At 45.1% G+C, this 19,033-nt stretch overlaps 1 protein-coding gene across 1 annotated transcript in view; it reads right to left on the bottom strand.

Moving 5' to 3' along the window:
• Positions 1-8,245: 8,245 nt before the first annotated feature.
• The window catches only part of MAP3K2 (mitogen-activated protein kinase kinase kinase 2), a 41,988-nt gene continuing 31,200 nt past the window's right edge, over positions 8,246-19,033 (bottom strand). The window contains exon 17 of the mRNA XM_075609734.1: positions 8,246-18,752. Coding sequence (XP_075465849.1) covers positions 18,527-18,752 — 226 coding nt within the window. The 3' untranslated portion in view covers positions 8,246-18,526. The remainder of the gene's footprint in view (positions 18,753-19,033) is intronic.

Genomic DNA, 19,033 nt, shown 5'->3' with positions numbered 1-19,033 from the left:
GGTGCCCTGTCCATTTTTTCTAAATTGTCCCGTTCCTATTTTTGTCGCTATGTTTGTAAAGTCCGGAGACGAGGTCCTTGCCTGGGCGTTGAGGCAGTATATGGAGCCTGGCCAGGTAGTGGTGGTAGGAGGCATTCCCGCTCTTATACCCGCGGTTAAAGTCCGGGAGTATATGTGTAAAATACCTGGGTGGCCGTGGGCATGTGTCTTAGAGGAGGAACAAGATCCCACGTCCACATGTAAAACCATTCTTTTTGTTGTAACTCACACTGAGGATATATGCCTGGCAGAGGCACCGTCCGCACTGTTCATGCCCGGGGGCCCCTCAGAAGGGTACCCCCTAGTCTATGCCGACCCAGCAAAATGGCGTCTCCCGCCAAATCAGGAGAGCGCACGTGCTGCTGACTGCAAGCCTGCACAGAAAGATGTCGCAACATTCTGTCCGGGTTTGGCGCGAAAGTCAGAGCCCCTCCCCTGTGATGTGAGTGACTCAGGGCAGAGCGAAAACCACTCCCCAGTAAAAAGTGCCCTTCCTTTAGATTCCACCAGGGGGAGCAAGCACGGTTATCTTCAACCATACGTGGACGCTGTGATAGACACTCTGATCTCTGAGGATGAGATGATGCATGAGGATGAGATGATGCATGAGGATGAGATAGACTGTCAGGGGATACACCCTAATGTGTATGTGCCCTGGCGAGCGCCAGGAATAGATCTCCTTATGCTACTGTGCCCCTGCTTGCAAGAAGCCTATGACGAGGGACCGACATATCCCAAGTGCCACTAGACTTCAGGATCACCGAGGTAGATGGGGAGCCGTGTACACAGTGCTTTAGCCCCACCTGTGACTGTTCTAGGGGAGCACTGGCGTGGGAGCCCAGATGTGATTGTTGCGGTGCAATTTTCTTGATGCCTATTGTACCCCAGCCTACAGAGTCAGCTAAGGAGCTAAGTGAACCCTTGGCAGAGAAGAGTGCGGCTGCAGTGGAGGTACCGGAGCACGCCAGCTTCGCACCCACAACCAATGGCTGCATTACAGAGGAATCTGGTGACTACCTTGCGGAGGATACTGTCATGATATCTTCCGGGGAAAAGGTGGAAGTCCCATCGGTGGCGATGCGCCTACCGGCGAACCACCCCAGCGGTGATGCAGAGGATACAGAGTCTGCTGTGGGTCCGTGTACCCTGGAAGAGGTGTATTCCGATGTTGCGGACCCTGCTGTGGGCCCGTGTGCCCTACGATGGTCAGTCAGACCTACTACAGAGGTACCATCGGTCCTAGGCGTTGGACCAGTACCTAACGCCGACAAGGGTGAGTCGACTGCCCCAGGGGTGTCGGGGGTGAGCCTCCAGGTGACCGCGGAGCACGATGGCTCCTTAAGTCTGGTCGCCCGGGTGAAGGGTTCCCCTCTGCATCGCGTCCTGGCGGAGGTGTCCTCACTAGAAGGTAGCTGTCCAGAGGAGAGAGTGGACCAGTGTCTACCGCCGATCCTTCCGGAAGAAGGGAAGCCCATCGTCAGCCAGCCGAGTGGTAAGGAACCCCCTTGTTCCTCACAGACTCCGATGGAGGTGGCCGTGAAGAAGGCCAAAGCTATGGTTCCTGAGCGGAGTGTGAGCCCGTGTGCTCCGACACAAGTGGTCCCAGGACTGGGATCCAACGCTCCCGAGTTTTCAGCGCGTAAGTGGACTGCCCCAGAAGTGCCGGGGGCAGGTCCCGATACCACCAAGGTGGGAACTGACAGCGTCCCTGAGGATCTGTTGGCCACCGTGAATCACCGCAGGGGTAAGGTGTCTACTTTTTCCCCCCTGCCAGGTGAAACCGAGACATTTCCCAGTGCTCGCTTCTCAGTGGAAGCCTCGCAAGTCCGTAGGGACAAGGACTGTGTAAAGGAAGATCCAGGGAGACTGGCCTCCTTTACGCCCAAAAAGGAGCGTGCCATTCGCCAGGTGGTGGACCGCGGGAAAGGTCCTGGCCTCCTGGTCTACCGCATCCCTGCCGCGGATGACCGGGTAAAGGCCTGCTTAAAAGACGTTGTGCTACTCCTTCCACCAGGGGGAGGAAGTAGCGAAGAGCCAGAAACTGTTGCCTTAGAGTGTGCTCTCCAAGAAATTTTTCTGGGGGAGGCTCACGGACGCAAAAGTGAGGTACCCCCATCTGATCTGGTAGGGGCACCCCACAAATGGTCTCAGCCAGTCTCGGGTATTATTGAGTGTGATGTACTATGTAATCTGAGGTGTAAAGTCGACCTGATAATTGTAACAAATATGACATGCCGTATTTTATTGTGTAACCTTATGTCAGGGTATGGCGTTCTCCAAGCGAGGACGTTGGATTTTCCACCAGGGGGAGAGTGTAGCCAGGTCTCCCCAGCGCTACCGCACCCCCCTCACCTGACTGCCGATCGCGGGGGCCGCCGCGTCCAATGGCGGCTCCGTTCGGCAGTGGCAGGGGAGAGGGCGGTCAGGTCCCGGCTCGGGGGTTGCCGGGGACGTGTGCGGCCGGTTGCCAAGGCCGCACGCGCATCTCAGGGCTCCCGGCGCTCCCGGAGCCGGGCGGATAGGGCGCCGCCATTGCGCTTCAACTCGCGCATGCGCAGTGAGTCCCCGGCGGCCCAGTTAGCTCGCGCATGCGCAGGGAGGCTGCGAGAGACAGGGCAGAGTCGCGCATGCGCAGGGAGAACCCTAGAGCCAGGGAACAGTTGCGTGAGGGCAGGGAAGGCGCAGGAGAGTCGCGCGAGAGTAGGGGAAGTTAGTGAGAGGTTGCGGCGGCCATTACAGGTTTGTGTAGGCAGAGGGAAGGCACGCACGCGGCCTCAATTTTATTGTAGGGGCCTCGGGACTACAATTCCCATGAGGCATAGCGAGGCAGGCACCAGGTGCTTTATAGGAGCCAATAGGGCTGTAGGACTGCCCTGGAGGGAGAATAGATACATTTCCCGGGCTTTGGTCACGTCAGTTGGAGCAGCGGAGCTGAAGGGGAAGGAAGGATGCAGGGAGTGAGTGCAGCTCCTGCATCCTGATAGGTACCCACACCCTCCAGGTAGGCCCCAACTCCCCACCAGGTTAGTGGGTAACTGATAAGGGACGGCCCTAGATAGGGAGGTCGCCCTTAGTGTGTGTAAGGTGCAGGTTTGGCAGTGCCACAGCGGGTAGTGCTGTGCGCACTGGCAAATAGGCACAGCGTGTGTGCAGTGGATGATTTGCTGCGGGATCCTGGTGGCTGTGCACGATTGCCAGCTGTGTGTGTGTCGCTGCATGTGCTGGGCACAGTGTGTGCAGCGTGTGTGAATGTCTGCAGGCTGACAGTGAGAGCGGTGTGTCTGCTGCAGGCTGTTAGGAGTAGCGAATAGCTAGTTGTTAGTTACAGATAGGACTGGGTAGCTAGGGGAAGGGGGGCAGGTTATGTTCCACAGGCCCTAGGAGTTTTCCCCAAGCCATCCCAGGTTGCGGTTCCTCAGGGACAGGCCCTAGGTTAGGGTTGCTGTCACTCTAGAAGTAGTTAGGCAGAAAGCTGATAACGGCGGTTGCTGTTCCCATGCGGTTGGTGTTGCCGTGATCGGTTGCAGTTCCCGTGGAGCAGTGGGACCCTCGTTGGGGTCCACCGGCAGAGTACCTGGAAAGGATCAGACGGACGTCTGACCCTTTGAGAAGAGTGTTGCAGGCCCGAGCATCGGAGTGCTCGGAAGGTATCAATATTATATGTGCACCAACAGGCCTAGAGGTTTTAGTGACTGCGCAGTCACCCAGTGACTATCTCTGTAGGAGTACGGGATCTTGGGTGTGGGGGTTTCACTGGACACTGGGTGGGATCACCTGGTGTCGGGGAATCGTCCTGCGAGACGTCACCACGGGTAGTGTCTCCTCGTGAGAGGGACACAGGTTATGATGTTATGTAATGGATTATGATATTCTCTATGTTCGTAGTAAAGCCCTTAGTTATATATAATCACTGTGTGTGTAGTTTCTTATTGGGTTCCTATGTAGGGTCATTCTACACTTCCCTAGAATCCTACATAGGTGGAGGCGCTGTAAACGAAGATCCGTTCCAGAGGATTCACCCCAGGCTCTCATTAGCGGAGGCTCAGACCTCCTGTGAGCCTGCAGGTATACGCACCACACCGGTAACACCACATGTTCTACTCACCCACACTACATATGAGATTGGGTGGGGTGGAATACCCGTTACACCAGTATACACGTACACGCTCAGAGAGGTAATACCAGTATACACATACACGTCCAGAGAGGCAATAACGGTATACACATACACGCCCAGAGAGATAATACCGGCATACAGTACAGATAAATTAAGTATAACAAGCTGAACATTTATCCCTACTTCTATTTTATGGATATACTAGCTTTTGTGCCCGGCTTCGCCCGGGGAATTTAATATTGAATACATGTCCCCGGCCCCCCCCTCCCACCCCCTGCTGCCGACACATCTCCCCCCCCCCCCCCATCTGCTGCTGGATGTAGTGCGGGGTGAGATTTGTCTCTGTGTGTGTCTGTTTGTGTGCATGTCTCCCCCCGCTGCCGGAACATGTCCCTGGACCCCCCTTCCCCCCACCCCTGCTGGCGGGCGGCACATCTCCCCACTCTGCTGTGGCATGTCCCCTCGCTGCTGCCACATCTCCCCTCGATGGCGGCACATTTTCCCGCCCCCCCCCCTCGTTCGTACATCTCCCCCTGCTGCCGGCACATGTGTCCCCAACGCCCCCCCTCCCCCCCCCCCCCCCCACCAGTCCGCTGGTACATCTCCCCTCCTCCCCCCACTCACTGGCACATCTCCCCCGCACATCTGACATCAGACACAGAGACACAGACACACAGCCACGATCCAGGCAAGGACACGACCCCTCCCTTAGTAAAACGCCTCCCCACCCCCTGCTCTAACAGATTTGCTGGACACCCGAGGGAAACTTAGAATGTCCATAATTTGGCAACTATTTTGAGCTTCCAGTGTGACTCACCTGGAAGCTCAAAATAGTTGCGTTGCCCTACAAATCAAGTTTTGTTGTGCTACGTGGTGCCGTTTCTGAGATTTCGATGCTTCGGACATACAAACAGACGGAATCCAACTTAGAATTATAGTATAGATTTGTATTTACAAATACAAGTAATTTATTCCTGAAATGATCTTTGCATATAATAAAGGGCAAGTTACGGTGACATCACAACTTAAGCGCCTGTATCCCTCATGGACGGAGGGCGTAATATCTACCCATTTACACATGCCCAATCTTGGAGACTATTTACTTTGAGATGTTAGCAGGGCTTGCAACACTGTGAAGGAGTTAAACAATTGAATGTAGGGTATTTCCTATCGATGTGGATATGTGCCTTCATGATTTTCTTTTTACTATGTGAATTTGTAAAATATATTATATATATATATATATTTGATTATTTTTTAAATTTAATATTTTAGGTTATTTTTAAGTGTTAATGTCCCCAACGACTTGTGACTCAGTGTTTTGTGCAGCTTTGTTTCTATGACTACAGGCGTGCACATACTGGTTATTGAATGTATTATTTAATCAGGGCCGGATTGATGGCGGTGCCATGTGCGACTGCACCGGGCACCGCACTTGCAGAGGCCACGTGCTCTTTCCCAGGACCCCACGAAGAGCTGCGGCGGCAGAAACCCACCCAGCCTGCGGTCACGGAAGCCGGGCCTGAGTTTCGTGTCAGAATCCCCCAGGTGGGCTCCCTCTAGCACAGTTATCGCCCCACAGGTGGGGCTCCGGGGAGGGTAAAAGGACCCGCACCCAGTTTGCAAAGGGCCCGGTGATTATCCAAGCTGTTCTTGTTTACAATATATATATATATATATATATATATTCCTTGTAACATCCTAATAAATCAGACTTGCCCGCCCTTATCCTTCTCTAAACTCTGTGAAATTTACAAAAACTAACGAGGCGTGAATATTTGTAAAAGGCAAGACAAACAATATGTAAATAAAGCAAGCTACATTCTGCTATACAATTACAAGGAAATTCATGTTTAATTAGCTTTAAAATGTGTGTGTAACACATGTGCAAAAAAAATACCACGTGAGCACATTCACATGTCTCAGACAGCACTGCGACCCTGTCTTTCCCCCATTATCCCTTAGCATACAATGCTTCTACTGCAGCAAAGCAGTCTGGGTAATGACATGCAAATGAGCACACAGTAGGGCACTCGCTGTCCATTCTAGTCCATTTTAACATGGATATAACATATAGATACTGAAATGAATGAAGCTGTGACCCTAAAGTCATAGTAAAGGACCGAATTAAAGAGGATTTATTTATTTTTCTTACATTCCTACAGAAATGTGTATCTATCAAATATTTCTTCTTCAAAAAAAAAAAAACTACTGCAGAATTGCAAATAAGAATTTGATCAGGAGAACGTGGGAAAGTGAAGGCAATTTGTACAAAAGAAAACTGGACTTCGCAAGTGAAGGTAAACGCACCGGTCACAGTGTAATCTCATTTACAATCACGTCTGAGCTGGACACATCATATGGAAGAGCAAGCCATTCAAAATTCAGCCATATTTTGTTGCCCTCAAAATCTGCTGAGAAGCCATTTTTTGTTTGAAAACTCACCGCTCCAGAACACCCTGCTGGTCTCACACCCACTGTTCATGGACTCTCCTCCTCATGTGAGGTCAGTGTTATCAGATGAATAGAAGTTTAATCTTAGTGTATCTTCCATATTGTGCTACCCCAGGAAGCAGCACATGTGTAGATACTTTTCCCGCATGCTGTATGGACCATGGAAGTCCCAGAGATTAATTGGTTTTTTTAATATATATTTCTTTGCAAAAAGAAAGAAAAAAGTGTTGAAGATTCAAGAGTGTTTATTTCCAAGTCTAAAACTTTGGTGGAGTGGTTAATCTGTCGTTGACGACAGTTCAGAGTGGCAACTAGGTGATGGAGGGTCCTTCAAAAACACATTTGGGATGGCCCAGCCTAAATCCCCCCCTCCCCCATCACTCACCACAAAGCATTGTCATTGTACGCTGCCTCCATCGGACTGTCCAGCTGACCAGGGCTGGAGCAGCCCACGACTGTTGGCCATGTGCGTATTCACAGGCGCACAAGCAGGATGGAGCCTGAACATGGACGTCGGAAAGCGTGCAGCAGGAAATCATCTCTCTCACACACAGGCCAATTTTCATTTTTAACTCCCAAACATCATCTTTGATCTCCCAACTTGGCTGACGCCCCACCATCCAATTTCTCTTGTGAGGGTGAGATATTGGAGACTCTACTGCCAATCTGGCACAAGTAGCCCCAGAATGTCTAATAAAATCTTAAATTAAATTTCAGCAGTTTAGCAGAACAGATACTTTTTTTATACAGCCCCCAATAATGGACATTGAACAATTTAAGCCAAAGGCAAACAAAAGGCTATTACGTCATTACAAGGGTGACACAATTAAAATGGCGGTAGGCCAGACATCACAAAAATAAATGATCATCGTTGGGCAAAGATGGTACTTCACTGGATTCCAAGAGTGATTAAAAGACGACAACCAAAAGTAAGATGGATGAAACCAGAAAATGTATTGGAGCAATGTGGAAAAGAGAGGCTTCCAACAGCAGTACCAAGATTATCATCGACAAGGGCTGTCGGCGAAGTATACGGACAGATGGATGCACAGACACGGAGAACACTGGAATGCTTATGCAGTCTCGAACAAATGCAGTAAAAAATATCAGATTTATTTTGATCCAAAATGGTTACAAAAGTTGCACAAACCACATCAAATATAGGCGTCAATGTCAAGAGTTCATAGACATGTCTCACTGAACATGGTTCCCATACAGATGCAAGGCAATCTTACCATGGGGAAGAGAAGATCCAATGGTAGGCTGCAATTTGTGCCCTGCTGCTGGAATGGGGGAGAAATGGGGCCCACTGAATTGGCTGCTTATCTTTTGAGCCACCAGTGTGAGGAGCAGTGTAGTGTGGTGCAGCTCGGGTGTAGCTAAGAGATACATTGATCCTCAATTAACCACGTCAACACCACACACCAAGAACCAAAATACGACTAATGCACCATGCATACAAAAAAGTGCATTCACTCACATTTCTAATACATTTCAGGGGTCCGGCAGCAAAAGGATTAGTTACAAAATATCCTCAAAATTCAATTCAGACGTAGTAAGAATGTCCTATTCCCAAAACATATACTGAAAGTAATTCCAGTGTACATAAAAAAAAAAAAAACAAGGACAAACAAATGCCAAATAAATATTTTATTAACACTCAAAGTGCCCTTGTCAACAATTTTCAAAATTCATCAGGTTCCTTCCTGAAAACCTGTGTCCTGGGATCTCTCATTGCGCTGATCCTTCCTCACACAGGATCCAGAGTATTTATACTAGCAGTATACACATTTTAGTTTGAACAAAGTTATTGGTCACAAACTATATAAACCTGGCTTCTTTAAACCAAGAATACAATGGTAAAATCAAACCGAAAGGAAACAGGCAAAATATATACACATTAAAAAATCCAATGTATCCAATTTTGTACATATATATTTTTTCTTTTTTACAAGGACAATTCTAACAAGTTGTCAATTAGAAGATTATTCTATAGTCCCCTAGCATTGGCATTGAACTGTTGTAGGAGTAGGCAGCCTCACTTTTACACATACAAGAATGTTTTGTTTCTGTAGCTGAATATTGAAGTATGTTATATGTTCCCACAGCAACTTATGACATTGATGGAAAATGTGCTCATGTGATCCATCAGTTAGAAGACTCTTCTGTGGCAGGCATGTCAATTGTACAGGACCCCCTAATGTCTCAGAGTAGGTTATGAGTTCATCTGCATTTCTACAGCTCCCCAAAACTGGCTTAATTTACCCCATTGCGATATATGGTCACCTTTCTATTTAAGTAGGGTTTCTGGGTAGTTATATGTACATGAGCACACACAGATGTCCTTTTTTAAGCTTCCTAACAACCACTTCCAGAACAGAAACCTTTCAAGACTCTCTGAAACCCCAGGCAACATTCCATCTATTGGAAGCAAACTCACTCCTTTCCAAAGGAAGAGGGGATGGTAAAATAGGAAACAAACTGGTGTACTCTTATTGCACATTGCCTGGTAGTATCTGGTTAGCAGATATAGATATATATCTCTAGATATATATATCTATATATATCTCTATATAGATATATATATATCTATATAGAGATATAGAGTATAGGGTGTTTGATTTGTTTGCAACAATGCACACATTAGTTGGGAGTGTAAACCAGACATGTACATTAGCTATAACTCATCATGTCTGAAAGATATATTGTATGTGGAAGAATTTGTAAGTGGTCCATCGTGAAGTCACTGCTAGAAACATCTGTGCTTTAAAAAAAAAAAAAGTATCTTCATTATCTTATGGCTAAAACAGCTTTTTTTCACCTTGAAGTCTTGCTGGTATCACTTAGAGCAGTGCTTCTCGACAATATCCTAATGGAATTCCAAGAAGACTAAACAAACCAATGTGTGTGGGCAGTATGGCTATTTACTGTGCCTTCTAAAATACAAATATATTATAACTAAAAACGGATGACAGGTAAAAAGATAAAAAAATTCCTGCTGATAACTAGTGCAGGTATGACAGCCACTGAGACACTGTAACCTGCTGATAACTAGTGCAGGTCTGAGAGCCGCTGAGACACTGTAACCTGCTGATAACTAGTGCAGGTCTGAGAGCCGCTGAGACACACTAACCTGCTGATAACTAGTGCAGGTCTGAGAGCCGCTGAGACACTGTAACCCGCTGATAACTAGTGCAGGTCTGAGAGCCGCTGAGACACACTAACCTGCTAATAACTAGTGCAGGTATGGGAGCTGCTGAGACACACTAACCTGCTGATAACTAGTGCAGGTATGGGAGCCGCTGAGACACTGTAACCCGCTGATAACTAGGGCAGGTCTGAGAGCCGCTGAGACACACTAACCTGCTGATAACTAGTGCAGTTATGAGAGCCGCTGAGACACTGTAACCCCGCTGATTACTAGTGCAGGTCTGAGAGCCGCTGAGACACACTAACCTGCTGATAACTAGTGCAGTTATGAGAGCCGCTGAGACACTGTAACCCCGCTGATAACTAGTGCAGGTCTGAGAGCCGCTGAGACACACTAACCTGCTGATAACTAGTGCAGGTCTGAGAGCCGCTGAGACACTGTAACCCGCTGATAACTAGTGCAGGTATGGGAGCCGCTGAGACACTGTAACCCCGCTGATAACTAGTGCAGTTATGAGAGCCGCTGAGACACTGTAACCCCGCTGATAACTAGTGCAGGTATGGGAGCCGCTGAGACACTGTAACCCGCTGATAACTAGTGCAGGTATGAGAGCCGCTGAGACACTGTAACCCGCTGATAACTAGTGCAGGTATGGGAGCCGCTGAGACACTGTAACCCCGCTGATAACTAGTGCAGGTATGAGAGCCGCTGAGACACTGTAACCCGCTGATAACTAGTGCAGGTATGGGAGCCGCTGAGACACTGTAACCCGCTGATAACTAGTGCAGGTATGAGAGCCGTTGAGACACTGTAAACAAACACCAAATACAAATTTCATAACCACGTTCTCAAACATTTCCAAAACATTTTACTGTAATAATCATCCAGGCACTTTGTGCAGCTCGCACACTGTGACCACATTTGGGGAAAGATGTCTGTCCAATAAAAGGTTATGGCGAAGGTCTTTATCAGAGTTGGGGAAACCTATTACTCAGTGTTTTTATAGCCCAAACCGCTAAACATGCAAAAGCGGATATAAAGATAGAATGTGATGCTTTTACTGCACATGTCCCACATAGTAGGGTGGCCAACTCCAGTCCTCAAGGGCCAACAGGTCAGGTTTTCAGGATATCACTGCTTCAGCACAGGTGGCTCAGTCAAAGAGCTTTCGTAACCTCATAGGTAAACTGTATAAAGATTTTGAAACTTTGAAAGCTCAGTACTTTAATTTAATCCACGAAGAGCTTGTGTTTGTCTGATAAAAAGGAACCTGCAGCACCAATACAGCAACTAGAACACTGAACAACACCTATTTTTACCCGCGCGAGACGTGTAATGGGGAAAGTGTTGGAAGTTTGAGTGAGCACAATTCTCTAAACTTCAAACAATTTTAGGTGTTTTTGAAAAGCCACTTGACTTTTTGACATGCCAAGGAACACGTGTTTAATCAAATTGAAAGTAAAAAAGTCCTGAACATTATTTATACAAAAACAATAAAACACCACACACAGGTAACCGCACAGGACGGCCTTACACAGTTTTATAGTACCAATGCATGTTTTAATTTCAAAACTACAAACAAGTTTTAAACGGTTAAAAACAAAAATAAAAAAATATTTTTTTTTCTGAATAATCAGCCAGCTGAAAATATAGATATCTAGTAAATTATCTCTCAGAAAGCTTTATATATATTTATATATCTTCAATTCTAACTAAACATTGTACTAAACAAAAAAAAAAAACAGTTGTATAAGAATGCAGAAATCTTGCTGTGAAATGAGACGTACCACACACGAAACGCAGCTTCTGTTTGTTTGTACTACACATTATGAAGGATGTTATTTGCGAGTCATTTATAAAAGAAACCTACATTATTTTAAACAAGCCTTGAAATGTTTACCTTAGGCATAGTTTGGGATTTGGCTTAGGAGATCCGTCATCAATTTACAAACGCTACGTGAAATGGATTACAAAGATTCCTTCATGGGACAAGAAAATAACCCACAAGAATCTAATCAAACCGTGAATGTTGCTGCAAGCAGTAAAACCAACTACTGCTTCCTGAATCAAAGGCAACAGCATGCCCTTACTAACGGACACTCATTCCTAGAGCATGTACAGTACACGCCACCATCAGTAGTGGGTGTTATACATAGCAGTGCAATCCAAATGTAGTTGAGATTGGTTAACACCAACCTAACATAGGAGGGTCTATGTACGTTGCAGTCTGACCCCCTGAACAGTATACCATAATCATATATACCAGGGGTCGACAATTCCAGTCCTCGAGGGCCACCAACAGGTCAGTTGTGTCAGGATATCCCTGCTTCAGCACAGGTGGCTCAATCAGCCACATGTTGAGCCACCTGTGCTGAAGCATGGATATCCTGACCTGCTGATGGCTTGAGGACTGGAGTTGTCCACCCCTGATAAATCGTGAACTTCATGTGCAGCCATTCACATGTACAGTATTAATGATGTTGTCATGACTCAAAATGAAATAACAGGGAAGGCAAAACGAGAGCAACTTACAGAACATGTTTGACAAGACAAGCTTTAGAGTGCAATGAAAAGATACTGCAGTATGGGAAGCCACAACATATTGCTGATAAGGTCCTGGATAAAGGCATTCTCTGGTTAACCCAGGGGAGGGCAACTCCAGTCTTCAAAGGCACCAAAAAGGTCAGGTTTTTAGGATATCCCTGCTTCAGCACAGGTGGCTCAATCAGTGGCTCGGTCAAAGACTGACCGAGTCACCTGTGCTGAAGTATGGATATCCTGAAAACCTGACCTGTTTATGGCCCTTGAGGACTTGAGTTTCCCACCCCTTCTTGGTCAAGGTTAAAGCAATAAGCTCACTAAATTGAAACTCATCACTGAAAAAATAACAGACAGTAGTACATAGCACTCGGGCATTTACACGCACAATCACGCACACACTCACACACGCACACACGTTGAATTTTACAATCAGTGTATCTATTTAAACCAAATCTTAAAATGTGTGCAAAAGATAACATTTACAGAGATATATAGTGCCTAACTTACAAAAGCATGGCGGTTACAATTTAATCAAAAATTTGGGGGTCACAGGAAAACCGATATTGGAAATGAAAAAAGATTCACAAGTGTTTTATCGAAGTAAGGTTATGTTTGCAGGGGATAACGTCTGAATTTGCACATTCCAATCCTCTCTCCCTAAAGATACTTTGTGGTGTAACAAGTAGCAGTTACAAAAGCTTCTTCAGTGAAAGAAAATGTAAAATATCTTACGTTTTACAGAATAATGTTTTCTACATATTAACGTGTAAATATATTACAGATACTTAACATTTTAAGAAAAATAAGGATGTGTTTCAAATATATTTTCTTCGGGTTATACATTCATGTGGCAGTCATAGGCAACCAGCCTAAATTCCCAATATGCGCCCCCCAAAGATAAACCAGACTGGCAAGGCCACAGCGTACAAACTCATGCCTGTAATGCACATTTAAACAGGTCCCAATAAATGTTATATCCTTTAAAAAAATAAGTATTGTAAATTCAAAAATAATTTCCTGCTTTGCTCTTCATTTTCAAAGAAACAAAAGGCTATTTTAAAACAGATGCTGTATTTGGGTGATATTTAACACAATTCTTGTCTTCCACTCCGATAATCCATCGGCTAAACTGTCAGCACACCCTATCGCCCAATTAAAATAATAATAAAACAGGAACTTGATCATGCCTACTAATAATTTAAAGCAGGGGTGGTCAACTCCAGTCCTCAAGGGCCACCAACAGGTCAGTTTTCAGGATATCCCTGCTTCAGCACAGGGGGCTCAATTAGTGGGTCAGTAGAAAACGGCCCAGGTAGGTCTTCAGCAACAGGGGGCTCAATCTTCGACTGAGCTACTGATTGAGCCACCTGTGCTGAAGCAGGGATATCCTGAAAACCTTACCTGTTGGTCACTCGAGGACTGCAGTTGGCCTCCCCTGCTTTAAAGTGTCAGCTCAGCTTGGTACAATCTGTAACACTGATCTTTACGTTCGGCTGTGGGTGAAAACTTTATAACACTTGAAAGCGGGAGAGTTGTACATTTAGTCCAATAAGAAATCCTTACAACCTCCTCACCTGTCTTATCTTTCCAGAAGCCATGCTAACTCTTCTATGGTATGGTACGGGAACTGCCAAACCCGCTGTGAAAAAGCCACAACGGGAGAGGTACAAGTGCAGAAGGAAGATAGCGAGGCGAGGGGACACTGGACATGATACGCAACACACAAATGCAACAGTGTTATTCATTAAACACGTGAGGCACTAAGCATCTCAAACGCCAGCATCTGGCACTCTGCTCTCACCTGCTACATTACATACTCAATCAAGACTGCGGCTGTGACAAGCAATCATTCCGAGCATCCACTACTCTTCAGTGTGACTAGCAAACGGAGGTGCCTGCAACGTCTTTGGTTGGTCATTGGAGGAGCAGTGACCGTGGCACACTGCAGTTTGGCCTTGCAGCTTTTAGGATCGGTTAAGAAACCAGGTGTTTACTGGGAATGGGAGAAGGAGCTAAATCAAGCTTCAACGCTGTGTCAAAAACTAGAAGAACGTCGTTATATTGTTAGGATATAAAGGCCTCACCATCAATCCTCCAGCATTCAAATATAAGACAAGTCCAAATAAGGTCACTGCAGATTAAACTTCCTATTCACAAACAAACAGTCCAACATGACAACTGGCTGCGTGTATGTCTAATCCTTTCTCGCACTAAATCCTTTCACAGTAACCAATTACTGAAGTAACTTTTCAGGGACAATTAGACAATGTTAAGAAAAAATAAACCTTGGTAACTCCGGGTATGAATGGCAGCGATATATCTGTTTACCTTCGGCCTATTCGGCGTAGATAGACCAGCAGAAGCACAGGTTGGCAAACGCTCATCATTAACTTACCATAGTAAACATACATACGTTTTACTTTGTTAAACATACCTAAGCGTGTGTACATAAATACACAGGACGAACATATCACACAAACAATACACACACATTATAAAGGCACTGATTATAAACTGCTCAAGACCACAACGGTCAATAAAGGCTTTTTAGACAAACTGGTAGACTACAAGTTGATGCCACATCATAACCAAATGCAGATTTGTTCAAACATAAGAAAAGCAGCACTCGTGCCAAAGTCGCCTCATTTCTTTTGTAGATCATAATAAGCTATAAGTAGTCTATGCTTAATAGGGTACACACACAACATATAAATCACCTATAGCAGATGTACAGGCAGCAGCCGTGTGATCAGTCATAACTCAGCCTGTGAAATAGCATCAATTTGTTTGAATAATTCTAACACCCAAATTTATGTAATCAACACAAATTAACCAAAGTGAAAAAAATAGCTGCACCAGAGATGTAAGAAAGCGAGATTGCCTTCTCGTCTAATAATAAAAATATAATACATTTTTTTTTTAAAAGGGTCTTTTCCTAAATAAAACAAATAGCATAAACGGACTAAATATGTACTGGAAATGTTGCTGTCAAAACTAAAAACGTAAATCTCCTGGTTCCAGATCAATATTCTTCCCAACTTATTTGAACGGGAAGATTCTGCTGGGTAATCTGATCTAATACACGGTCAACCCAAGCTGGTATTCTCCTCTGTTCACAGCTTCATGGACCCACAACAGAAAGCAATACACCGTGTATTCCTTTTAACACAAACTCTGTCAAATTAAAAGTACATTGCATGACAATCTCACGTTGGGCAAACACAAGAGGAATTTTTACTGCACCCCACAAAGTCACAAGAAATACATCTGAACCAGAAATGAGAGATAGCCATAACATGTTTCTGCTAGATGTTTCACTTCTGCTAAATGATGCCAACTGATGCAATAAAGGACTAACTTGTAAACCACTACTTGATTTATGTCCAATTACTTTAATAATACAGGCATTAGCTTCTCCCATCCCTGAGATTTCTGTGCAACAAGGCACTCCTGGAGTTGAAAAACTAGTGCGAGCCAAAGTGAACCCAACGGTCAGTGATGTTTAATGATGTACAGATTGTGGCAAGATCTTAAGTCAGTAAGGGCCATTTCAACCTACAATTTATGACCACAAATACTGATGGGGATCTCGAGGGTTAACCTTCTTATGGCACAGAGGCTGGGAGGACAGCCTTTATACGTTTTCAGGGTTTCACACACTGCTGGCAATAAGGCACCGCAGGAATTTGGTTCATGTCAAAGACCCTTCAACCCTTTAGGATGCCGAATGACGTAATCAACACTGCGTTCCAGTGGCGCCATGATGTAGTGGCTATGTCAAGGGGAGATCGCATTGTGCGCTCCTGGGTAGCACTGAAAGCAACCTGGACGGCAGAGCAATGGAAGAGGAGATTCCCAGTCGTTCCCAACATCAGTAATGTTGCGATGCCAGGATCGCGGACACGATGTGCCGTGGCGCCTCCAACAAGCAATGGGCGAAGGCGTGATTATTTGAGGGTAACCAAACTCTTGCAGCATACGTCATGGTGAGGAGAGGTTTAGTAGAAAAATAATATTACAGTGGAAAAGATCAGACTCAAGTGTCATACAAGGATAAAACAAGGACCCAATGAGGCGCAACATTCAATGCCAACCTTGCACATCAATTGCCGAGAGCGCCATGATTGGGGTAATCTGGAAGGGTTCCCATGCCCGATTATCATACAAAAAAAAATACATTTGATGGCACGAGAGTTAAGAGTGTTTTTCTTCTCATGTCATTTGAAAACCAGCACACGGCCCCTGGAGATATATATACACACATACATATACATCACATACCTGTACCATTTGATAGATAATGCTTTTGCTGTAAGTTGAAAACCAACATGGCAAAATGCTTTACCGTGATCAGGCTGGGGTTACACTTCAATTTAAGAGAATCACAAAGGGGGATCATTTTTAAAGAGTCCCAGTCAAAATGTTCACATAATTATAGTATGATAACCCTTCCAGCACCACAGGGGAGTGCAACACATGAATCTTCTGGCACTGACGGGGTTAATGTCAGTAACCAGCATACAAAGACGGCCTGTATTTTTTAATCTGGCTAAGTGGAACTGCAGCTTTAACATACATATATCACTAAAGAAAATAGTACGGTAATGAACGGAAATTGGTTTCCATGTCACAAATTAAGGTACAACAAAACACACACTTTTCTTCCCAGGATTTTGCTGCACACAACAGTGCTGATTTTCTTCTAAAACCTCCCCAAAAATATTTATTTGCTGTACAAAAAACTGGAAAGTGGAATAGTCCATTTCTCCCACTATTTATACAATATGACCCAAAACTGTCCTATTTATTACTCTTAAGAAATAAGCACAATCTAACCAAAGGAAAGGTATGAAATACAAGTAGTGAACACTTTCATTAGCTCTGCATGGCTTAGTAATGTCGATTCATTGGCTGCTTATGGTGTAAACAAGGTAGGCATCTTTGTATAAAATAGTATGGCATGAAAAACACCCTCTCAGTACCTGATTCACAAAGAAACATGTGGAATGCACGAAGCCTCCTGTTACTAAGATTGCCATTACGTCCCCCCCCCCCCCCCCATACGGAATTACAAAAGTGCTTTGGGACTGTTTAACAGCATAACAAAAATATACAACAGCAGAAACAGAAATAAAATGGAATATGCCATCATTATATGAACACACCGCTCCTTCACTATAGGAATAGCCTGTGACACATTGTTCCTGCAGTGAAGACTTTATACATCGATTATTCAAGTTTATCTCTGGTATATTAGAAATGTAATCCCTATAGCTTACCAGCATGGCCTGATTGTTTTATTAATCACGATACTGTCCTCCCAATAGCAGTTGCACCAACCTAGATATAGGTCACAAGGAAGTTTCTGCATCAACCACTGTTCACGTGCCTGTATGTTTTGTACCATACATTGAATGTGACTGGAATATGGCTACATTTGACGACAATGAAACCGTTAAGGAACATTGAGTTACGGGTCTCCACGTGACTTATACCCATGCTTCTTTTAGGTTTATTGTTCAACCGCCATAATATCAAGGATAATGTGATACAATAATAAACCTAACGGCAGGATTAAGGGTTAGAGACTTCAATACCAAAATGATTTTTCTTATAAAAAAAATAAAACACGCTTTGTTTTTTTAAGTGAATGTTTCTGTGATATATAGATAGATATATCTATATATCACAGTAACATTCACTTAAAAAACAAAGCGTGTTTTTTTTTAATAAGATTTTTTTTTTATATATATCTATATATAGATATATATATAATACACACTTGTTTTCAACTGGAAAACAAAGAAGTACCATTTTCTACTCTGATGCCAAGCAGCGCTCAAACCAGGTGGATGAAATAACCCCACAAACTGAGATGCCTCATGCTGTTTGCATGTCCTTCACATCCATCATGTCATCCTTAGTGCCACACGGTCCCCGTTAATGGAGGACAAGGAATGAGAATGTACTAAAGTGCTTTGTCTGAGCGAACCGCATCAGTACCTTGTATCAAAACAAGTTCGAAGCTCCCAACGCAGGAGTCCTCATCGCACACAACGAAACGAAGGCGCTCTAGCCCTCCGAGAGGATCGGAGAATCGAGGGAATCAAATGATTCGCTCTCGTCAATCTATCGTGTCTCGAGTTGTTTTTTTTTTTTTTTTTAAAGTGCCGTCACCTTTGTGAGGAAACGCAGCAGCGGAATAGTCGAACCGAGGGAGGCCGCTAGTGATACTGGGCAAATGTGTGCCTCAGGAGTTCTTCTGCCGAGGGTCTCAGCTTGGCCTCTACAAAAATCCGTTTGATGAAATCCCGGGAGTGCTCGGACACATGTGCTGGCAGCTGTGGGTTGGTGGACTGGGTGGCGATTTTAAAGATTGCAGCCATGGCCTCAAATTCCGCCCAGGGGGGTTTCTCGGTTAGCATTTCCACAACGGTACATCCCACGCTCCTGAAACCGGAGAAAACAGAATTAAACTCCGTAATAGCTTAGGGTTTCTAGTTATGCATCATCAAATATGCTGATGGATAAAGAAAACGGTTTAAACCAGGGGTGGCCAACTCCAGTCCTCAAGTGCCACCAACAGGCCAGGTTTTAAGGATATCCCTGCTTCAGCATAGGTGGCTAAATCAGTGGCTTCAGCATAGGTGGCTAAATCAGTGGCTCAGTCAACAACTGAGCCACCTGTGCCGAATCAGGGATCACCTTAAAACCTGACCAGTTGGTGGCAC

The sequence above is a fragment of the Ascaphus truei genome, chromosome 7 (assembly GCF_040206685.1).
Source record: "Ascaphus truei isolate aAscTru1 chromosome 7, aAscTru1.hap1, whole genome shotgun sequence".
Classification (NCBI taxonomy): domain Eukaryota; kingdom Metazoa; phylum Chordata; class Amphibia; order Anura; family Ascaphidae; genus Ascaphus; species Ascaphus truei.
This window is presented reverse-complemented; position numbering and strand designations above follow the sequence as displayed.